This window comes from Pseudorasbora parva, chromosome 13 (genome assembly GCF_024679245.1).
Source record: "Pseudorasbora parva isolate DD20220531a chromosome 13, ASM2467924v1, whole genome shotgun sequence".
Classification (NCBI taxonomy): domain Eukaryota; kingdom Metazoa; phylum Chordata; class Actinopteri; order Cypriniformes; family Gobionidae; genus Pseudorasbora; species Pseudorasbora parva.
In genome coordinates this window covers 23,407,238-23,433,008 of record NC_090184.1, presented here as the reverse complement: position 1 = coordinate 23,433,008, position 25,771 = coordinate 23,407,238, and the positions used below count along the sequence as shown (strand labels likewise).

The window sequence follows — 25,771 nt, the reverse complement described above, 5'->3', positions numbered from 1 at the left end:
CGGGCTCTCACTTGCACTTGGCTTCAGTTGCACAGTTTGCTCTTCAAATCAATCACAAACTACCACATGTTTCCCTATAGACATCATGGCCAGGGCGGAAAGGAGGCCAAAAACATTTTCCTAAACCTCACTGAAATCATTCAAACTAGCCTGACATGTAGGCCTAGTTTCATTTAAGTTTCCTTGAAAGGGCAATTTAGTGGCATTTACTTCGCCTCATGTCGTTTTAAACCTTGTGCTCTATTTTACGCGTCTTCTGAATTTACTTCTGAACATACTGAATTTACACTACTGTTCAATATTTACAGAAAATAATCATTTTGATAAATGTATTGAATAAAAATGACAGTAGACTTTTATATTGTTACAAATGACTTGATTTCTACTGTGGAACACGGAAACTTCCACATTTATATGGGTCTTTTTTGTGTTAGCTCAGAAGCTTTAGTTCACTGTAATTGTAATTAAACGGAAAAGTTCAGAACAGATTGTGTCCTTTCTTTTTCACAGACAGAAAAATCTGTAAGGGTGAATAAACAATGAAAGACTTTTAACTTTTAGCTGAACTATCCTCTCCAGCCTGACAAATCCTATCCACACGGAGAGCAACATCTCTGTCTGATTTGAGTACTCTTTACAAAAGTGCCTTAAAATGAGTTCTTCTTGACTTCTGTCATGAAAGGCCATGAACCGTATAGTCCTTGAATCGTGTACAATGTAACAGAGTTAAAATGCCTCTCATCTCTCATTGTCCTTTAGCCTTTGACTTAACAGACACCTCTCCAAACTAATTTTTACAGCGAAGACGACCCCTTCTTTCTGTGTTAATTAAAAACGCCAATAAAGTGAAAGTAGTGCCTCCAGATACTGCTAATAGAAATGAACAGTTAATTAGGGAGTTACAAAGCCCTTGTCCATCGCCCCGATGATTTACGTACCAAACATGCTACCTGTGGCGTAAGAAGGCAGGGATTCCACTGTGAGGTTAATCGAATGGCTTCCCACACGTCTGAGACTTTCACTGCCTACACAGATGCTTTAAAGCATTCAGAACAGTTCCCATGTTGAGAAGCAAACAGGGGAATGCAAATCTGAAAGATTGTTTGTTAAGTACAAACTCATTAAATGTTAACCGATCAACCATTAAAAAAACAATTAGTTATTCACTCATTCCGAAGCTGTATTATTGTTCATAAAAGAGAGAGATATTGAGCAGAATGTTCATGCTGCTCTTTTCCATACAGCAAAACTGGATGGTAATTTATATTTGCAAGATTTTACTTTTTTTTGAGTGAGAAACATCTCGAATTTACACCACCGTGTCAAAGGTTCAGTAAGATTTGAATAAAAGTGTTAGTAGACATTTATAATGTTACAAAAGATTACAAATTCATACAAAATACATAAGCAATATCACACGAGTAGCAGAGCGATTCTTCAGGATTCAAGTTACATATAGTCTTAATATATTTTTATCCTTTAACCAAATCGATTTTTCTATTTACAAAAAAAATATGACAGTTTCCACAATTTTTTTTTTAACCATTAGTCTAAATATATTTAGCTTTGCCAGTACAGGAATAAAAAAATATATAAAAAAAAAAAAAAAAAAAAAAAAGTTAATTTAAATTATATTATTTCACAATATTACCGTTTTCCTGTACTTTTTTTTTTTTTTTATCAAATAAATGCAGCCTCGGTGAGTATGTGACTTTTCAAAAACATTATTTAAAGCTGTTCACTGCTTATGCTCCAATTTATCATAACTTTCAAGTCTCATTTGCAGTCATGTTTGTACAAAACTTGTTTTTTGTCATTTGTGGAGCATTAACTCACCAGCTACTTTTGGAGTATGGAAAAGAGGAGCTTGGACATCTGCCCAAAATCTTATTTTGAGTTTCGCGGTGGAAAGAATATGACAAGGGGAAAAGTAAAAGATGCTAAATTATTCTATTCATCAGGGAATCAAGCAAATCCACTTTTAAAGACAGAAAATAATAAGACATGTTGGGAACAAAAGGACCACCATAACTGGTTCTGAAACTATAATATACAGGGATTCAGTAACAATCAATGCAAACTATTTGAGAATGCCGTGGATTTCCCCCCAGCATACCATACTTGTTATTTTCAACAAACATCTTGTACACGCAGATTCCCACCATCAAAAGGCACAAAACGAAGCTTTCTATCAAACTGTCAAAAATATACATGCATGTCTCAGATAACCTTGGGCTCGTTTTTTCCAATTAAAGTTGCCTTCACTCTAGTGGAAAGATGCTCCCTTTTGGCACAATGTAAGATGCGGAGCGCGTAGACACGTGCGCACACACCTGCGCTCTATGCTACTTAGGATCAAGAGAAAAATAATTCAAGTTAATTAGAAAAGTTTCACAGTATACCCTGAAGAGTTGACAGAACACGACGCAGTCACAAGACACAATACTAACATAAAAGCAAATATCCAAATCCTCTTCTAAGGTCGCTTTTCCTAGCACTCCAGCGCTTCCTGTGGGCTGCGGAGCACGTTTTATGCTCCAAATTGGCTTGGGGTCTCCGATGAGCATCTGCTAACCTATGAAGGAGCAGCTGGAGGCCAAAACGAAAAGCTTTATCTGTAATGGCAGCATCCTGGCAGGCGCTCTGCAGCGATCTGTCCCTCCGCCTCCAGAGAGGACCGGCACTGCAGTGCGGACAAGAAGCTTGCTTTGAAGCCCACATCAGACAGGCTTCTGTCGTATGACTGACCCTGTGAGATAATTATCTGTGCTACAAGGTCCAATTGGTCACATTGCTAAATGATTTAATTAAAATGCTCGAAAATAAGTTAATAAAATATCAGGGTCCTTCAAATAGTGCTTTCATCATTTCTTCAAATAAGTAGAAATCCAATCCCAGCTGTTGGTGTGGAAGTGAGAAGCGTTTGAAAACCGGAGGGGGATGTCAAAGAGCACGCCTCTTCTGTCTGATCTAAGAGCTTGAGTGGATAAGGTAAAGCAAGCAAAGTCGGGAGGAAAAAAAAGAAGAAGCTGAGCTGACTGTGGTCTAGTCAAAACCAAAATGACAGAGTTGAGGAATGGGTTCTCTAGTCATTACTCTGCAGCTTCGCCAGGGCACTTCATTTCACAACAGAGCGTCAAGTCAAGAAGACAAGCACAAAAGAGCCTTGCGGGGAAGGATGGATCAGGCTGTTTGTGTGTTTGTGTGTTAGGGATTGAGTTGTACCTTCAAAACCTGAACTTGCCCTTCTGTGGTGATGTCTCTCAGAAGTTCACAGAAAGATCTGCAGAGAGCTTCAGCATAGTTCTGAAGAGAGAGAGAGAGAGAGTGAGAGAGAGAGAGAGAGAGAGAGAGAGAGAGAGAGAGAGAGAGAGAGAGAGAGAGAGAGGGAGAGAGAGAGGGGGGGGGCAAATTACATTACGCATGTCTTAATATACTGGATAAAATATGAAAATATTGACATACAATAAAAAAATATTAAAATATGTAGTTTTATTTTATCATATCACAATTAAGTGAACAAATGGTTGAACACATTTTAAATGAGTTTGCTACTTTAGTTTGAGAGACTGTTGCCATTTTTGCCATCAACTTCTATTTATTCATATTTTGTAAATGTTTTATAATTTTACCATTATCCACTACCATTATCACCAAACAGGTGAAGGGCTCATGGCATACGTCACGACCAAACGTTAGAGATTGGTTATGGCAGATCCAGAGTGGCTCAGGGCAGATCTAATAGTTTTAAACTTCAACAGAGTACCCGCCTTCACGGAAGTAAACGCTTGTCAATGGAGAGTGGCCCGACTCCATGTACAAATGAAATGTACGAGAGTCTGGTAAGACCAGGCTAGTCCTATTATGCCCTTTTACAAAGTTTTGATTTTGGGGTGTACTAGATTACAACTTGGTAAAAAAAAAAAAAAAAAAAAAATTAAGTTCATCAGCCTTAGAAAGGTCAAACAAATGAGTTTTGAAAAAGGGGTGAAAAAATTGTTCAGGCCTTGTCCCTTTTTTGTAAATTCCATGGGCGGGACTATTTTAATGAGTAACACTGTAACTTCACAAAGCCTGGAACAAATCTGTTATAGTCCAAATGAGTCATTCATTGTAGTTCTTGAAAGTGAATTCTGTTAAATAAAATATCTCCCTTTGGAGTGGACTTTGAGCTTTATACACTAACTAAAGTTAAAAAAGTGAAAAAGCCTTATAGGACCCCTTTCATTTAAACAACGGTTCATTAAAAATATTTCATCCTGTTAGATGTTATTAAATGAAATAAACTGGTGGTCAAATTTTCCAACCAAAAGATGGTTAAAATGAACTAAATTAACATTAATGCCTATATGTAAGCAAACTTTAGGTTTTTACTTAAATCATGTTACACATCCTGTTCATTTACTTGTTGTGTACATAACTTAGACATAATTTATAATTTCTTAATACATTTCAAAAAGAATTTGTTCTATTACAGAGCTTAAAAGAACCTGTCTGAAAAAGTCACTGAATATACACAATATTTAAAAAAGAAATATGACACACACACACACACACACACACACACACACACACACACACACACACACACACACACACACACACACACCTTTGGAGAAAGAGCAAATAAGGTTACGTTTACAGTCATTCCCATCTTCTTTAAATTTTCTCTCATTTGAAGTCGTTTTTTTACACCTACCTGTAGGAAATCTGTAGCAGAGAGATAAATGTAGGCATTGATGATCTGAAAGCACGTGCGCACATTCTCTGAGCTCAGTTCTGAAATAGAGAAACAGAATAAGAATGAATCCAGGGTGAAGCAATATCACAGAGCAATATCTCTGGAAAAATAACAGTTGGGAGAGAACATGAACACCAGCAGTGAGGGAGACAGAAGCGGTGTGTGGAAAGACGTGTGTGGAAACATTTCATATAACAAAACAGCAGTCTGGAGCAGACAACTTCAAAACACAGCAACTCTGACTCATCAAGAACTCTCACTCCTGGAGAGAGAAGACGAGACAACAGGAAAAAACTGTGGTGGCAGAAATTGCCTTAATGTATTTGAACCTTTGCAATTTAGTCAATCTAAGCATGCCAAAATAACATGTTCATTTAAGTGGGATTAAATACACACAGTTATTTATATATACAGTTTAGATAACTTTTCATTTGTGGAAAGCAAGCCATTCTGCAATATGTCACTGTACTCCAAAACATTAAAGGGATAGTTCACCCTATCCCTTCATCCGTCTGTCAGTTGTATAATGCATGTGAATGGTAACACATGAGTGTATAAGAACTAGGAGAGCAAAAAACATGGACATACAAATCCATATTAAACACTGCAGCTCGTGATTATACGCGACTGACAGATTGCAACGGTTGGAGATCATTTGAGTTCAAATGTTTTAATTTGTATTCTATTAAAGAAACAAAGTCACCTATATCTTAGATGATCTGGGTGTAAGCAGATAAACATCAATTTTTAAATTTTGGGTGAACCATCCCTTTAACTTAAATGTCTTTTCACAGTGAAGTAGCTAAAAAGGCTCCACACACACAATCACACCTCTTTCTCAATCCCTCACTGTGGTACAGATGCAGTTTTCATTATATTTCTCACCAAATTTTTGAAGACACTACTCTGGAGAATCACCATGCAACTCATGTTTCAGCGATTCATCACACCACACAACTCTGCTGAACTACTTTGAATCAAACGTCCCATATTCTGGCAAAGCAAGCCAAGTTTATATATAGGCAAAGGCCATTTACACTAAGTGCAAGAGAAAATCGCGATACATGCTATTCACAACAAGTGTAAGTAGCAACTAGATTTTATTTACACTAAATGAAAATAGAAGCATTTATAGCAATCTGCTATTTACACTAGTTAGATTATATTTATACTTATAGATACAATTTGCACCTCAGTGTTGTCGTGCATTAAACAGTATGACATAATAATAGTGTAAATGATTATATTTGTTAAAATTATTAAATGGATGCTGCCTTATTTGGGCAATAAAAGCCCTGCCTAAACCCACCACTAACCAATAAACACAAAGACACTTTTTAATGTTTAACAAAAAGTCACTTTTTAGGAAAATGAATTCCTTTCCGATCTGATATGGGATGGTAAAATGGATTACAGCGAGTTTGGCAAAAGGTGGATTCGAACCTTGGGCCGATTTACGTAAAAACGTAATGCTGTACACAATCCAGTGTCTTCTGTCCTTTTGTATGGCCAAACCAGACGTCAGTGGGTGGAGTTAATGCAAATAGCAATCGCAACAAGCCAGGTTACTTGCATCTAGTGTAAATAGACCCTCCGTTATGTATATAGCACATTTCACATTTCATACAGAATGGTAAATCTAAGTACATTACATAGAAAAAGTGTTAAAATAATCATAAAATAATCATGATACATAGATATGAAATAAAAAAAAATATACATAAGAAAAAAAAAATAACACTAAGTTCAGGATGCCCCTGTCTAAATAGAAGAGTCGGAGAAATTTGGTTTGTGAGACACACTAGTAGCAACTTCTCGGGTTACTAGTGTCTCTCCATCACCTTCAAGTATCCTCACACCATCTGCCTCTGGTGCTACACCATCCTGCAACCTGATGTCTTAAGCCCTATTCGCCAGGATTAGTTTAACATGGAGAGGTGGGGTAAAGTAATTATCACCAGAGCTTCTCAGTGATTTTAGTCCCGTCTGGATGTGCCATCTCAGTAATCATTACGGACAATGCCAGGGAAGATTACGCCAACATTCTGTAAAAAGGTCCAGAAAAATGTCCTCGGGTAATAATTTAATCCTGTGTGAATAGACCTGCTGTAAATATGTATGTAAATATTCTGTCTTTTCCTGTTATAAAGTAGTTTTAAAAGTAGTATGGAGGCGTTTGAAAAAAAGCATTCAGTTGTGTTCTAGGTGGTGGTACAAGTCTGTGGCAAATCATAATTATTATTCAGATAAAAAAAGGTATTCAGTAAAGCGCTAAACAGATGTGTTTTGAGTCTGGATTTAAAAGTGGAGCATATCCGATCTCTTCTAGGGGCTGGTTCCAGCTGCGGCTGCCAAAAAAGCTAAAAACGGACGCTTTGAGTGAACTATTTCTAGATGATGTGATCCTAATGATGAGTGATCTGTATATTCAGTGAGCATATCTGCAATGTACTGAGGTCCTAGGCCATTCAATGATTTATAAATAAGTAATAATACTTTAAAATCAATCCTAAACTTACCAAAAGCCAATCTAAAGACCCAAGGACTGTGATATGATGTTCAAATTTTCTGCGTTCATTTTGCAGCATTCTGCAAGAGCTTTTTTTTTTCTTTCTTGGAAGGCCGGTGAGGAGTTCATTACAATAGACCACCCTGCAATATTTTTGAGATGATAGTATCAAAAACATTAGTTCACTTTAGCAGTGCATTTACATTTTGCTCATTTCCTGACCAATAATTTGCGGTTAAGACAATAAAAAGCTTAGTGTTTAGCCTCTTAGTGTTTTTGGCCAGGAGTGCATGTATATACACTATTATTGCCAAAAGTATTGGGACATGCTATGGAATTCAATAATCACCATGACGCAGTATTTTCAATTAGATGCTGAAGCTGATCTTATTGAGCTTGATTTGAACTGTGGCCTTTAACCTGTTAAACATGACTTTAATATCTTTTCACATGATTTTCAGTTGGTTATTGTACAAATCAGGACACCGCAAAAGGCCAACTGTCCCAGCTTCCCTTTGCAGATGACCTTGCACAAAGCCATGGTGACCTCAGCTGAAAAAGCAGTGCAAAATGTCTCAAAGGCTGAACAGGATTTGGGGTGAATTCCAAGGGCTTTAGGATGGGGTGACCCATATATTGTTAACAGTAATGAGAGATGGCAGAATCACTGCTTCAATTGTGCCTGGAACCGCAGCGTGTTTTGTACTTTTCTAAGGTCAAGAGGGTCTCCATTCTGCACAACCTCTCGGTGACACACACAACACTACTGCCATCCACATCTGATGATCTGAAGATAAAATTGCTTTTCTGAGCTGGTTAAGTTCAAAAGCAACATCACAAGCCCCTTCAACAGCAGGATGAACAGAATAATACACAAATCACCCATGAAAATCTAGTAGCTATTTTGAAGGAATTCATCCATTCATTCATCCACATGTGGACCCCCACACACACACACACACACACACACACACACACACACCTTATTTTCCACCATAATTTGCAAATAAGTTATTTAAAAATCCGACAGTTTGATTATCTGGATTTTTTTATCATTCAGTCTCTCATAGTTGAAGTGTACCTAAAATGAAAATTACAGGCCTCTCATCTTTTTAAGTGGAAGAACTTGCATTATTGGTGGCTGACTATATATACTTTTTAGCCCCACTGTGTGTGTATATAGCTATGAAAAAAATGAAGAGACATTTTATTAAGAGACAAAATAACATTTCTCAATGTTAAGTAGTCTCTTAATTTTTTTCAGAGCTGTATATATATATATATATATAGTAAAAAATGTAACGGGGTCTGAAAACTTTATATACATATATACATACACATACACCCCCCCCCCCACACACACACACACACAATATATACTGACACTGTTCAGATAAAGCAGCTGGTTTCTCTTAAATGGGATTTGTTCAACAGTGTCGAGTGGTCCATTTCCTGTACAAGAGCACTTTACGCTTCCTCTTCATACCGCACACCATGAGAACGCTGTCCTCAGAACTGCTTGTTCAAATCATTTGAATAAAACTAATATTAATAATTTATTTACAATAAACAAATGAAATAGTTTCTGAAGCTCCCCCGCTTCCCCTCGCCGTGATACGCAGACATCTAACAATGATGAGGTACGAAACAATTTAATTTCTACCATCTCGTGCAGTCCATGAATATTGATGTCATCAGACAAACGGCAGCTCTGCTCAGTCTCTAGAGCGCCTTACAAGTGCGTCATGAACACTGTTATTACGCAGAGAATAAAATGAGCTGAAGAACGGGGGGGGGGGGGGGGGGGGAACGTATTCAACAGGGCACATGCATATACTTACAATCATGCTATTTCACAATTAGTCAACAGTGATTTTTCAGACTGGGTAAACAAATCTGATTTAATATACAAGTTCAATTAATATAAGTGGGGTGTCTGATGCTGAGGTTTCCTTCAAAGTGATGTCAATAAAGCCATAGAAGATAATAAAATCATGGGCGTTTGTTTAACTATGGCCCTTTTTTGCCCCATGGACAATTTTAAATTAAAACACAAACTCCTAAAAATGTCCAACAGTGTATGTAGGGATGCATGATATTGGATTTCTGCTAATATCCTATTTATTTCAACTCATTTTGGCCGATAGCCAATATACATTTATTTTTCCCTTTGTTTGGAAACAACATCAAGACTCTTCTTTTTTTCATTTAAGTTAGTATTGGGCAAAAACTTTTTTTTTGTGTGTGTTTTTTTTTTCATTCTGGTTTCAGAGTTCTGAGGTCTCCTTACCAAAAAGATAAATAAATTAATTTTAATTTAAATAATAATAAAAAAGGCTATTTGTATAATAAGAGTACATTCAAAGCTCTGAAAGCCCCATTGCTCTAGATGATCTAGAGCAAAGAAGTCGTCAACACAAATTGTGGGTGGCATGATGCTGTCTTTAGCTTCAAATAAATAAAAACAATTGTATTAAAGATTACTTCAGGAATTTAGTATTAAGGTTTGTATCAGTAAAAATCCGGTTGTATATTTGAATGATCATGCTTCCGCCTCCCCCTCAAATCCCCCTAACATGAGAGATGTATGTATTTTATTTCTAGAAAAAATTCTCAGATGACGCAAATATCGCCATTTTTGGGCCAGAGGCTAGAGACTATAGAAGAAGGAGCCATTTCTACATGTTTTCAACCTGCCCATGGGGGATGGGCCACACAGCACTCGGCTTGAATTGTTGTCTTTCATCCACATGAGCCAAAAATATTTTTTGTGTGTGGCTTTTCTCAGTCTACAAGGCACCAAATTCAAAAATAATTTCACATTTCTACTACATACATGACCCAGTTTAAATACACATTCATCTTCCCAGCGCTGAAGTACCCCCTTTAAATTAAATAATTAACATTATTTTAGAGCTCTCTGGATTCAAGTTATGTTCATCATCCATTTGATAACATTTTATGACAGATTAATAAACTGGATATAAAATTATTTAATTTACAAGTGTCATGCTTGTTGTTTATGATATCAATTACTGCTTTATTTATTCAGAAGTAACTTCAAGTTATTTGTGTATCTACTTTTAATTTAAGTAGTATAACAACACCGCCCCCATTAATGAATATAAAATTCTACTGGCCAGGCACTTAAGCGGTTCTGCTGCTGTGCTAGAGAGTAGAGAGTGTCTGTTTGGATGCGTCCTTCTGTCCAGGCATTCACAAATTCAAATTCAAGGCAGCAATCAAAAACTGTAAATATAACAACCATACATGCAAAAGATCACTTTAAGAATGACCACACTGCTGATGTGATCTTATCGCGAGCACTCCTTGCACACGTGAGTTGCAGGCGGCAGGCGCATATAAACAAGTTATCGTATTGGCAAGGCATATTTTTTTTCCTTTCAGCCGAGTCTGATGTCATGCAGATAATATTGTACATCACTAAGTAGTAGACATTTATACATAACAGGAGAATTATCTTTTTTTCAAATCTATAATGAAAATTACACCGATCAGGTATAACATTATGACCACCTTGAGTTGGCCCCTTTTGCTGCCAAAACAGCCCTGACACATCGAGGCATGGACTCCACTAGACCCCTGAAGGTGTACTGTGGTATCTGGCACCAAGGTGTTAGCAGCAAGATGGGGCCTCCATGTATTGTAACTTGTTTGTTAGCTACATACTGCAGATGCTTGATTGGATTGAGATCTGGGGAATTTGGAGGCAAAGCCAACACATCAAACTCCATTATTGTTCTCCTTAAACCCTTCCTGAACCTCAAACCTATTCTGCTGAAAGAGGCCAGACACCAGGGAATACCATTTCCATGAAAGGGTGTACATGGTCTGCAACAATGCTTAAGTAGCTTGTACATGTCAAGGTAACATCCACATGGATGGCAGGACTCTCAGCAGAACATTGCCCACAAGCATCATACTGCCTCGGCCGGCTGGGGTCAGCATGGGCACCCTGACTGGTCTCCGACTATGCAGCTCCATATGCAACAAAATGCACTGTGCATTCTAACACTTTTCTATCAGAACCAGCATTGACTTCTTGAGCAATTTGAGCTACAGTAGCTCGTCTGGTTGATCGTACCTCATGGGCCAGTCTTCGCTCTCCAAGTGCATCAATGGGCCTTGCTCAATGAGCCATGAGCCATGACCCTTTCGCCGGTTCATCACTGTTCCTTCCTTTGCCCACTTTTGATTGATACTGACCACTACAGACTGGGAACACCCCATTAGAGCTGCAGTTTTGGAGATGCTCTGACCCAGTCGTCTAGCCATCACAATTTGGCCCTTGTCAAACTCGCTCAAATCTTATGCTTGCCCACTTTTTCCTGCTTCTAACACATCAACTTTAAGGACAAAATGTTCACTTGCTGCCTAATATATCCCACCCACTAACAGGTACTATGATGAAGAGGTAGAGATCAGAGTTATACACTTCACCTGACATTATTCAGTTCATAATTTTATGCCTGATCAATGTATATATTCTTTAATATAATTCTATAATGAAAATGTTGTGGCAAAGGCAAAGCTTTTGGAAAAATGTATATAAATCATTAAAACTCAAATTATTTTTTTATTTTATTTTTTACATTATCAGTTTTCTTCATGTAATAACTAAATTAAAAAAAAAGGTATAAACAAACTATAAATGTGTTTTAGTAAAGATGCCTTGTTTTTTTTTTATGCTAAACTCTGAAGTGATCAATTTATTACTAATGCCATAGCAGGAGTATTTACAACACTAATGAATTTCTGCTGTCACAAATTGAGAAGTGAATTACATTCCTGAAAACCTTATTAAGCTAAGTGTCAACATTTCAGGAGGCCACATGGAGTTGGAGCCCATAATGGAAAAATACTGATCTCATGTCATTTTGCAGGTCTGGTCGCACAGAATAAATCAGCCCAACTGCAATTAATATCAGATATGCGTTGTTAACACCGCTGCTATTCGTCAACCCTTTCAAAGCTTGCTTTTGATCGAAAACCAGGCAATGTCTGACAGGATAGTGTGACGTCAATTAAAGTGTGACAATGGCACTCATTTAAATCAAAATAAAATCACAAGTAAGCACAATCGTGATGTCTGCATTCAATGCCATCACCGTAGTTTGTGTAAAGATGCCTTTGAGAACCACAAAAGCTAAATCTGTGTATTATAAAATACTTTTTCTGGGTAAGTACAAAGTGCTAAGATTCTCTGAAATCTATTATTGATGCCACAGGGATCTGTAAAATGAACATTTGCAGTGCTTGTATTCAAATATAATAATTAGCTGGGAATTCTTGAACTAATGCAGTCAGACTGAATTATAAGCTAATCCTGCTCTGACTAAACCCTGCTCCCTCTGAGAATATAATGACCAGTCCATTAAGGCATGATTAAACATGCTGCTATTCAGCCATTTCATATCTTTTTTTTTTTTTCTTTCCTGGTTTCGTGTCAATTTTATATATGCATAGGGGTGTGCGATATTGACAAAAAATGATATTTCGATATTTTCTGGGATTTTCTTGATAACAATAATTAGACAGTATTTGGCCGAGTGTGTTATTGTGCAGGTGATCAGCTGACTTAATGTTTTTGATATTCTTTATATTCTGTGTGGTGGTCAGTTCACAGCAGTGAAAGTGAAATGTATTTTTTCCTTTTATGAGCATTTTTACCTTAAACTCGCTTCACCTACCGGCCTCCGTGGCGGGTAAATAAAAATAGCATACTGTTTCACCTCTTTGTAAACTTTGCATAATGCATGCGAATCATGTTCGAATATGGCCAGTCATTTTCGCCGTCATCACTTGGGTGCACTGTTAGAAGATCTGTCTCTGTGCATCATCCGAAAGCGCGCACACGTCTACCAGCGCACAAATATTAAGTTCTCTATTAAGTCTTGCGCTTAAACGGACAAACTCACACAAGAAGTATGTCAACAAGTATCCTAGCAGACATAGTCTGTATATGCCTGAAGAGAACCCTTATACAGTCGAGAATGACGACGCAGGGGCAATACAAAATACGAAGGGGCAGTAGCCTTTACTGCTCTGTTTAATGTCAAACAAAAGGTAAGGACATCCCTCACTGCTCTTGATTGAATAGCTTTTGTAAGTTTAATAAGGATTAATCTTTAATTTAAACAGTTAAATATGCAGTTATTTTACATTTATTACTTTATTTAATTTCTGTACCTTTCTGCAGGCCAGTAGGCCTGTACATTGTTATTTAATGTACACGAGTGAGGTCAAGTTAAATATTTAAGTTTGAACAGAAGCTGCAATTGTAATGGCATTTACTCAGACTGTTCAATGAGCTTAGGTGACAAAAACCTGCAGTTATGCATAAATAATGTTTTGATGTTTTAAACACCTAACTTTGAATACTGAAATTTGAAATTCTTTAAAACATGAAAAGATTCTTTAAATGTGAAATTAAAACCGCCAGTAGACAGCAAGTCACTGTTATTATTTATTAAGTAATTAAGATTCAACCGATTCATTCAAATGACTGATTAATTCAGGAACGAATCATTTGACTATCTTAATCTATCTTAGTCACTGAATCATTGATTCATCTGATTTGTTCAGAAAGCTGATTTATTCAGTAAGGAAACCCCTCGTGTGTTGCCCAGAGTCGCGATTACATTGATGTGACTTTGGTTTCAACTATTCTTGTGGGCGAAATAGAGTAAAAATGCCAATATGGTGTCTAAAATGTAAGTCACTTAAACTTTGTGATTGGTCGATAGGTGGAGGGTGGAGCTTCAAGCCAAAACATCAACATCAGTTGAGGGCTGCAACAACAACTTTTAAATGACATTATCCTACTGTTGTCAGTGATATAAGTATTTGGAATGAACATGATTTCTTAATGTCTAGTGACACATCAGGACCATTTTATGATTAATTGAAATACATTTCTTACATACAGTTCCTTTGAACTGCATGTATTCTTGTTTAGAAACTGTATGTAACTGCATGTATTTTTGTTTAGAAAACTTGTATAAAATCAATATCACATTTGTTATCATGCTGATATCTGGATTCTTCCTGTGATATTTTTTTGAAATACATGACGCGTTTACCTCAGCTCTCAACACGAGAGCTCTTTCAGCTCATTCATCATGGTGAATGTACTCGGACTCCTGCAGCGTTTGTACTGTGACACTCGCTCAGTGGCTAAATTGCATTATATTGAACAGACAAAGTCCATTACTGGTGAAAAAACAAAAACAAACAACAATGTAATGTGAAGAGTAGAAAAACATTTACTTCTATACATCAGCTAGCCACTCATCGAACGCAAATTACAAATGAGAAAAAGGGCAGGCAATTATTAGACATGAGCCAACAATACTACAAGCACTGCAATAGAAATAATTATAGCTACATATTTTTCAACAACATAGTTCACCTCTTAGGATGTGAATGCACACGGGGATTGAATGGCTGGCCGGAGCGCAATAGTTTTATATATATATATATATATATATATATATATATATATATATATATATATATATATATATATATATATATATATATATATATATATATATATATATATATATTTTTTTTTTTTTTTTTTAAGCTACACTGTGTAACTTTTTGTATTTATTCTTAACTAAAAACACACAGTTCTTTCAAAATATATGTGCTAATTAATGTATATTTACTTCTTTCAAGTAATAAAGTATTCTCATAAGTTTATAATATGCCATTGAAAATACATACGGGTGAGGGGTTCGAATGCTGGTCACCATGTTGCTCCTCCATCTTGAAAGTACATTAGCCAAAGAGGGACATACCCGTAAATTTAGGCTTCGCCTTTCACGTTTTAACACTCGATGGCACCGTGTCGAATGTGAAGAGGGGGATTGCCATGTTAATCTTGGACTAAATCGGCCACCGTAGGAGTTAAAACGAAATCAGAATTGAGAGGAACAGAAACTAATATTCACTGGATGGTCATATACTATTTTGCCGCTAGATGGGGGGAAATATCGCACAGTGTAGCTTTAAACCACTACTAACTTTAAGACACCTGAAAAAACGAACACTGTTGAGAGACGCAGATTCTGGTAATTCACTTCTAATTCATTTTCTCTCTCTCTGCTGCACTAGTCTGCTATCAATGGCTCAGGCCTCTGTTACTAACACATTTTGTAAATTACATTCTGGAATTAGCAACGGAGGCATGGGCTTAAGAAATAAGAAATTAGTCCTACACACAATAGCGTCAAAGACAAAAACCTGACAAATGTCTTGAAATACATAATCTGAACAATGTTGTAAGGTGTGGTAGGATTAGCATAAATGAAATAATTGATTCCAGGCGGTTGAATTATTAGAAAAATAATGCACACCCGAGGTGGTAATGCAGCCACGACACGAAACAGATAGGATATTACACCTCGTGTTGAATTATTAGAAAAATAATGCACACCCGATGTGTAACGGCCACTCCGTTTTATGTTGTGGCTACATTATCACCTCGGGTTTGCATTATTTTTCTAAAAATTCAGCAGCCCGGAGTCAATTATTCCTTTACTCGTTGTTAACTCGGGTATATATATATATAATTTCAAAAGTGCTGCAGGCAAATTAAAGAACAAAATTAAAACAAAGCAAAAATGATAATCTATTCGACTTCACCAATGGTCAGTTTGTACTTTTTTAGTACTATTCAAAAATAGCTGAAAAAGTAGTAGTGGAATTTCACATGAAAATTAAAACAACAGAATAGTGCTTACCATTAATGTAGTCATTAATGTGACTGTGTTTAAATGCTTAAGGACAATGAGAGACCGATACGAGGTCTTGCTTGTTCACCGAAGTGAAACAAATCTCAATTTCATCCCTCGTGCCAGCGAACATGCTTTTAATATTCAGCCATTGTTCCCTGCTTCATTAAGACATTAAGAGCTGATCTGAGGCCTTCAGAATTGTTGAGTGCTCAAGAGTGCAGACGGCCAAGGGCCAGGCCCAAAGCGCCCAGAGGCATGAAAGCGGAAAAAAATAAAAAGATAAAAACACCTGACAGCTGAACAGATGTGTGCAGGGCACTGATAATGCATTTAGATGTGAAAATGAAACAAAATAAACGCCTCTATAAATCTTTCACGTGGCTGCCATTGTTTTTCACTGACATTAAATCAAGAAAAGCGATATATAACCTCTCGAAGAACAAACCCAAGCCTCAGTGGATTTTTGTCATTAAATTATTTCGAAAAAGGTCACATGTAAGCTATAGCTCAAGGCAATGAACCTAATGTTACACATTAAGAGTAAACACATTAGCTTTACAATACCAAATATCAATGAAATCATCAGCTTTTAAGATTGGTCTGGTCAACATGAAGCCATCTTTTATAAAACAAACTTGAACAAGCTAATAGGTAGAAATTTGCCATCACTGTCAACAGACCAAAAGCTTTACATATGCATACAGCGGCTTTCACAGAGGTGATGATAATGCTACATTAATTTAACTGGAGTAGAACATTAGATGGACCCTGTGAAGAGCACCACCTGTGTGCGAAACATTTCTTTTGTAGAGAAAATTATGTAAATTGCATTTCAATATGTATGGTGTGACACTCTCAATTGTTTCCTTGCAAGTGCTTTTAAGCACATAGTGTTGAAACCACATGCTTTTCGTGACAAGCCAAGGGGCATACTTTTTTTTTTACTCTTCTCTGCATATAAGTGCATGATGCATAATGTTCAACTGATAGGGGACAGAGTAATCTTTTCGTTCAGAGAAACGAAATTTTTGATAAGGCTATTTCTACCAGTAGGATATTAAAGTTATCCAGATTGTCAAATATTGCCATCATTGTTATGATTATTATAGACTGTTCTCTCCGTGCAGTCTATTGTTGTCAATAGACATATAGGACATGCAAGACAAAAGACTTCTTAGATGTCTCTAAATGCAGATATTTTAATTCATTCGGACTTATTGTAAATCAGATCTTGTGACTGGAAACAAATGGGACTGAAAGAGTTTTGTAGAAACATGACCTGCTAAGAGCAACAGCTAGACAAGTGTGTGTGTGTATGTGTGTGTGTGTGTGTGTGTGTGTGTGTGTGTGTGTGTGTGTGTTTGTTTTATTATACATATATACTAGACAGCCAGAAAGACAGACTGAGACAGACGGATGGACAAAATGACAAAGATAGATAGAGAGTTATAGACCGACCCCCAAAAAACGACAGATGAACAGAAAAGAGATAGCTAGGTAGAACGATGGATGGATGGATGGATGGATGGATGGATGGATGGATGGATGGATGGCTGGCTGGATGGATGGATGGAGAGCAATAGACATGCACGAAAAAAATAGAGAGATGCATAGACAGACGAAAAGAAATTGACAGACAGAAAAAGTGATGGATGATGGATGGATAAATAGAGGTAGACAGAAAAACTGCTACATGGAATTTTATAGATAGATAGATAGATAGATAGATAGATAGATAGATAGATAGACAGACAGACAGACAGACAGACAGACAGACAGACAGACAGACAGACAGACAGACAGACAGACAGACAGACAGACAGACAGACAGACAGATAGATAGATAGATAGATAGATAGATAGATAGATAGATAGATAGATAGATAGATAGATAGATAGATAGATAGATAGATAGATAGATAGATAGATAGATAGATAGATAGATATAGATAGATAAAAAAGTGACACAAATTTTTTATTCATGATTTTCGTACAAACCAAAATGTCCAAAATATTTTCTTTCAAGAAGGTAGGTGTAATCTGCAAACAAAGGTACAAGTGCTTTGCTTTCAAATTTTTATTCATAGAAATAACTTGTTGTGTATGTCCTTTATTTAAAATACATAGTACGGTAAAACTTTAGTTTAGGGTCCAATTCTCACTATTAACCAGTTGCTTATTAGCATACATATTACAAGGATATTTAATGTTTATTAGTACTTATTGAGCACATATTAATGCCTAATTCTGCATGACCATATTTTAATACCCTTAACCCTACCCAATACCTAAACTTAAATGCTACAAAAACTACATTACTTACTATTAATACACATTATGTAGGAGTTTAGAGAAAAATTCATAGTTAAAAGGTAGTAGTGAGGACTGGACCCTAATCTAAAGAGTGACATAAATAACATAAATACTGGGCAGTACATAAATATGTATAATAGGCCTATTTAAAGCCACAATAATTTGTTTTTCGCAGTGAGAGGTCGCCTATTCAAAACAAAGGTGTAACTTGATGACGCCGGGAATGAGCGTGAAATCACTGGAGACCTCACAGCCGGTGAAAAGGAGCAGACGGGACGCGAGCAGAAATCATGTTCATGGATGAGATTATTAAACACAGAAATGACGGGAAGCGTCACAAAATCACGTTTCAGTCGTGACGCAAAAGTGGATATCCACCTCTGTCACAGGACTTCACGAAATCAACAATGTTACCAAAGAAGTGTGTTTTTGACTGAGCGGTCCCAACGATAAAGGTTCACAGTCGTGCTTTGGAAGCAGGCGGTGAGTAAAACTGCTTCAAATGTCTGTGTTGTTGGCTATCGTCGGGTGAGTAAACATCAGTAAACAACACAATCGTGTATAGATAATTTATCAATAGAGCATGTGAGCTATGGTGTGTGTTTAAATGCATTTGTTTAGCTGACCAATATACGGGTAGGTGTCAGTTTGTTTATTGTAAAACCACCCTAACATAAACCTAGGGTGTTTGTTGTAACCTTTGTTCACACAAACCGTGCTTCTTCATTCAAAAAACGTACTCCATTGTTGTTCTATGTATAACGTTACACTAGTCTGACGTGCCAAATTGTTTTGGTTGCTACTGCTAAGGTTTAGTCACATACAATAGTCCATAAACCAAATCATGTCATCATAAACCACAAGTGAACAAACACAAATGTTGACAAGCCACTAAATACAGCAAATACCACAGCGATGGACGTCCTGATGTTGCTGCTTCTCCTGTTCAATTTATTTTATCCTCCGGATCTGATTCTGGATCATATATGTATTAGTTGAATCTGATTGATAGTCATGGTTTATATAGGGTAACGTTTTCTTTTCCACGCTTGAGGATGTCAGCTTTCAGAAGCTCTCATGAAGTAGCTGTGCGCACTCGTCATACACGATACGCCTCCATCCACAAGTTTTTTCCGGAAAGACTCGGTACAGCCTATCTTTCTTTTATATATATAATAAAACTAAAGACTTTTTTTGGAGATATGAAGGATGCAATACTACTCTATAGGTACTCAAGATTGACATGAGATCGACTGAAACTGAGTGTTTCACCCCCCCCCCCCTCCCTTAACGTTACTATAGTAAGAAGCAGAGCATGGCTGAGTGCTGTGTTAGCTGGAAGCGATTGCTTATGAGAGCGTGACACACGACTCGACAGCAGCGCTTCTTTTGCGCATGCAGATGAGGTGCAACGCAGAACTGTTTTATCATATTAGATACATGCAAGTGAGTTGAAAAATGTTATAATATTACTCTGTGTGTTCGCTGCGCGGGTGCTATGAGACACTTGTTGCACACTGCAGTAAGCTAGATCTGATCAATATTAGAATATTATTTTAATAAATGCTGGATGGCTTGTGTTGCTATATGGCATGCTATTGATTTTAAAACACATTGTAGGGCGGGGAAAATGCAATAATTTGTTTTCTGTCTATAAATGTATCCAAACAATTGTTCCTTTGTCTAATAAAACATATAATATATTAAAGTGTCTTTCATCGCTTCTACAAAATAAAACCGGAAATTGTGTGAAAGGCAGGTATTACGTCACTGATGGGCGACACAGACACAGTCTGTGTCCTGGTTAAAATTGCTTATTTCTCTGGACTTAAACATTATTGGAAACTTCTGGGATAATGTAATACAAATCAATACAATTATAAACAAAATAATGTTTTAGTGGGTTTTGGATATTTGAATCCAAAAATTAGCCTGACAAGCCAGACCTACATCAAGAGGTTTGGTCTGGAAACTCACCATTGACAGGGCTCAATCCGAGGGGCGGGATAAACGGTTGTCTTTCAAACTCCCTCTGCACGTGATAGGATAGCGCTACAACCAACCAGAGCAACGTGAAGCAGAGCTAGTAGATTCAACTTTTGCCGTATTCGGTCGGCAAAACTCCAAACACATCTTCCCTTCTTAAGAATGACTTCCTTACTAACTATTAATTGTGTCATTATTAATAATTACTTCATTCATACTGTCATTCTCTGTTCTTTTCTCAGAGAAAAGCTTAACTCCAAGACGTACAGAGTCGGGACCAAAGCTGATTCGAAAGACCGCCGTTCGCCAGTTTCTGTGTTTACTAGAAGCATGCAAGCGCAACTCTGCCGTCATTATGTTAAGCCCCGCCCACCGACTCTATACACGATGTGATTGGCCCGACCAGAGTTTGGCGTTTACAGCTCAGAAGGGTATTGAGAGTTGCTAGACGACACAGATTAGATTTGCTGCCGCTAGGGTGCGTCTAGATTTCTAGGCTATCCAAAAATATTTTTTTTTATATTCTTGTTTTTATGTAACAATGCAGAAACGTTCACAACAGCTTCACAATGCAGCATAAACATGCTTATATTGCACAGCTCTATTAATAAAAGTGTCTCTTGAGGTTTAAAAAAAGGGTTTCATTTTCACATAACCATTGGTAGTCCTGCAGATTTCGTCTTTGTACACAGCCTCTTGTTGATATTTGTTTGAGAGGCGCTTCTAAAAAGCTTTTTTTTTGCCTCTAAGGGATCGTTATGAATGCTCCATTACTAGCATCTCTCATGGGCAGTGATCTTTGCTGAAGGCTTGTGGCTATGACTCTTTGACAGAGCCAATAAACACTACTAACAGCCTGAGAATGTAGGCACTTTTTAAAAATAAAATAAATGATTCACCAAAGAGAGATTGACGCAGATGGAGCATCCCTTGATCAGATAAAATCCAGACAAACCGCATATCTTAAGCGTGAAAAGCAATTCTCACTATATCGGGAACACGGGCCTCATTACTTGTCCTGGCGGTAACGAAAATCCGCAAGTATGAAAAACACACACAAGGGCACGCTCAGCAGTTTCAAGTGAGACAGACTAAAACTTTGGCAGTTGAGAAATATTCTTCCACCTCTTCCGCTGAAGAAAAATCAGTCAAAGGGTCGTTGAAACGTCAATGAGGTGAAGTCACATTTGGCTTGAGAAAATCTATGGGCTTCTGCTGCTGGGGTTAACAAAAAAAAGACAATTCAGTGAGTGTTTCTACTGCAGGGCCTGATAAAACGGGGGGTGGAGGAAGGGACAATTCCAGTGCTGTCAAGATCATCAACCGCTGCCATCACTAACAGCGAAATAGCTCACTATAGAAACATATTTCTTGAAAAAGCAATGACTTTCCTGCCACTGTGAACTGCTGTAAGTAAAGCAAACAGGCTTAGGCGTCAGCCCTATGGCATTTCAGACATTCACCGGTGCTATTGAAATGGGTATGAAATTCTGCTGCTGCAAACAATCTGGCATTTAAAAAGGAGAAACGTATGGCCCTAAGTTTACTTATTATGGGATTTCTGTTGTTTGTGTCTGAGAATAAGAGTATTTACACTGCTTAATGAAGCTCTGCTGTCACAAAAGTTTTTATTAAACCAAGAGTCAACATTTCCATTATAGACTCTAAACCCAATGTGGGTTATGGGAAAAGTCGGGTCGCAGGTCAGTAAATGTGTAAAGCACTAACCCAACAAACTAAATAGTGCCACTCATTACACATTACATATTTCAATTAATATCAGATGTGTTCATAGAGGTGCTCAAATATTTCTATCCATTTTTCAGAAACTCAATCCCTGACTGCAGTGTGCCAAGTAGAATCTAATTAGCAACTCTACTCATTTGAAGAACTTTAGAGTGCGAAGAACTTCCATATTCTGTAAAACATGTTGCATCGCTTCTGGTCTTTTGTATGCACTTTGTCAAATATAGAGCCGCTTTACTCAAGATACCTTCAAAGGAGTGAGCAAAGATAAGCATTACAGAAGTCCATCGCATATGCAGATTGGTATCTAAAATATTTTTTTTTACATTTTCTTCTTCTCACTAACATTTACAGTAGTTAATCGCAAATAAATCAGCAACAAAAAAAATAAATAAATAACTATCTTGGTTAGAAGATTACTTTTAAATCCACAGATTAAGTACAGATTACTAACACCTGGACTATGAACTAAAATAATCAAGATTAATTTTTAAACCAACTGCTTATCTGGCTTAGCATGATAGAGGTTGCCAATAAAACATGAAATGAACCAAGAACAGCTTAAAATTGTAGGCAAATCCAGGGAAAACAATGTCAGGAGGAAAATACTGCAAACAAGAGAAAATAGTGCACAAATCAGATGTTGAATAATAATAAAAAAATCAATGCCTATTTAAGATTTTTTCTAAAAACACTTTGGCTACAATTATTGCTACCCCTAGAAATTATTATGAGTAAGATCTCTGACGTATATTCCCATGTACATTTAACATTTTTAGCACACCAGAGTGAAATTGTCCAGCCGTGGCTTCACAGGACAATTAATATGAGGGAACAAAAAGGACAAATTCCCTTAATCATCCATCACAATGATTAAAACCAAAGATTATAATTCTGATGTGCAGCAAAAGATCAAGCAAGTGAGAAAATAGTTAGACAATTTCCAATTCAACCATCAGGGCAACAATTAAGAAGCGCCAATCAACAGGATATCTGCTGGAAAAAGGATGTGTCAATACTGTCTATAGATATATACAGCAACTACATCACCACAAGTAAATTGTTTGGGAGTGTTTAAAAAAAAAAAAAGAAAAAAAATTCCTCTGCTCTCATCCAAAAACAAACTCCAGCATATTCAGTTGCCAGACTACATCTTGGTTTCAGATCAAAATTAGAGAACAACATACAATTTCCTAAATTTCAAGGTCACTGCTTAGTCCGTTTTGAAATTATCCTAACAGGAGCAGAAGGGCAGTTTTTTAAGCATATTTCACAAGTTAAATATAAGTTATATATATATATATATATATATATATATATATATATATATATATATATATATATATATATATATATATATATATATATATATATACATAGCCTAGATCAAAATTAGAAAACAATTTAGAAACATTCGATTTTTTTCAGAAATATTGTTAATATTCATTGCTTTAAAGGCACAATATGTAATGTTTCAGCATTAAAAATATAAAAGATCACTATATCTATGTTATATATTTTTTAAAGTTGTGTGTTTACATTATCCCGACAGTTCCAATTAACTTCTAAATCCAGAGAAATTAATATTTTAATTCGAAGACACGGACCGTGTCTTTATTTCCGTTATGTCGCCAGTCTTTCACGTCATATCCACGTTTGCGTCTTGCTTCCTGCGGAACTCGGCGGAACCGCCAAACTCAAAGAGGAACACTGACAGACAGTATAAGGGGAACCCCCGTGTAAAAAAGTCTGTATGATAATGGATCATGACTACTCTTTGCCTGTACGTTTTGCGAGCTCAACAAAGCACAAACGTACGGGTGAAAAAAAATGACCCGAGAAGATTTTGGGACAGTAGAAGAAGCAAGAGACGTGTTAACCTTGGAGAAGCCTTTGAAAGATGGCGAAATCTTCGTGACAAGCTCGGACTGCAGAGAGATGCTGATCTCGCTTGCGTTTTAATAAACAGGTCATTTAAGTAACCATTCAGCTAACATAATAATCATATAATCATAACATGCTGTATGTTTGCATATTGCATAGCGATCTTGACCACACTGAGACGCGTTTAGCTGAATACGTATACATTTTGTATTGTATCGGCTTTTCAAACAGGCGGATTCTGTGTTTTTGGAGACTGAAACAGCTATTTTTTTTTAAACTGATTCAAAAGTATATTTCTATCCGTATATTTGGTGACACGATGATGTCATGTGTAAAACGCAGATGGACTAGCTATTATTGGTTTTATATGTAGCTGGAGAAAGTAACGTTAGCTTCATAAGGTAATATGCCACTATCTTGGTCAATTAATATAAGGTGACCGTCACTTTTATCATATGTTAATACTAGCTACATATAATATTGATTTAATAATGATCTACTTATTCATATATCTCTGAGTTCCAAAATAAATGTTTATTAGAATGATTGATGAACGTGGGGAGCGACACAGCGCGTGTTCCAATGAACAACGTATTGCTGGTGCTGGTTCTCTCATTTACTATGTTTTATGTTGGTAATGATAAACTAAATTGAAATTTATTTCCTTATTGAACAGTTGATATACAGAATGTTCGACAATCGCGGATGCCATGTCAATATATCTATAATTTGAGTAACTCAAATTATGATGCGCGGTTAATATGTCAACATAGCCTACCAACTTATAGGTATGTTGACATAGCGACCGCCCGCACAACAACGTTACTGATAAGTTTGTTAAGTAACGGTAGCTTGCTGCTATTTCATTAGATTGACATTACATAAAGTGAAAAGCCGTAACTAAACTTAACAATAATAGAGATGTAATATAACAATCAATTACCTTGTCAGTGAACATGTGTTCTGCTGGAGATGCCAGATTCGCTGGTTGACAGTGGTAATAATGACAACAACTCCCATGAGCCCACGCACTTTCCCGACGTCATCAAAGTACGTCAGTTGTTATTATTTTGAATGAGTGACCCCTAGTGGCCAAAAGTTGCATACTGCACGTTTAAGTTTGAAGGGCGATTGGCTGTGGGTATACCATTGTTCTGCTAGCATGTTTTACAAAATACCAAGGTACTTCAACAAAAACCTTTATTTTGTCAAAAACATTGTGTTCAAAATTAGAGAACAATATATATATATATATATATATATATATATATATATATATATATATATATATATATATATATATATATATATATATATATATATATATATATATATATATATATATATATATATATATATATATATATATGTATAGGATATCCAGAAGATATAGACACACACACAAAAAGACCTGAACCCTATTTAAAAAAAAACTATTGAAAGGAAAGTGTATCAACATGGACTTGGGAATCTGAAGGACCCAGAGGGATTTTGTATGGAGGAATGGTTTCTGATCTCTTGTCAGGTGTTCTCCAAACTCATCAGACATTGTAGGAGAAGAATCAGAGCGGTTATCTTGGGAAAAGATTTGCAAAAATTATTGAATAAAAGAGTGCCATTAATTGTGGCCAATGTGTATAAAAGAAAACCTTTCATAATGAGATATCCCCACATTTTCAGTTGCTTTACTTTAATGAAAGGTTAGGTTTTTGTGAATTTTTTGTACCTATTTGCCAAGGGTGCCAATAATTCAGACCATGGAACACAACATTAATCTGAAGTTAAACCTACATCCTGGTAGGTTATGCCTCAATTTAGTCATGGAGT

At 36.6% G+C, this 25,771-nt stretch overlaps 1 protein-coding gene across 1 annotated transcript in view; it reads right to left on the bottom strand.

Moving 5' to 3' along the window:
- ipo11 (importin 11) overlaps positions 1-25,771 on the bottom strand; it is a 236,424-nt gene that overhangs the window by 51,380 nt on the left and 159,273 nt on the right. Inside the window, exons 23-24 of the mRNA XM_067413532.1 lie at positions 4,700-4,779; positions 3,226-3,306 (exon numbers count right to left, since the gene is read on the bottom strand). Of these exons, the coding sequence (XP_067269633.1) occupies positions 3,226-3,306; positions 4,700-4,779 (161 nt within the window). The remainder of the gene's footprint in view (positions 1-3,225; positions 3,307-4,699; positions 4,780-25,771) is intronic.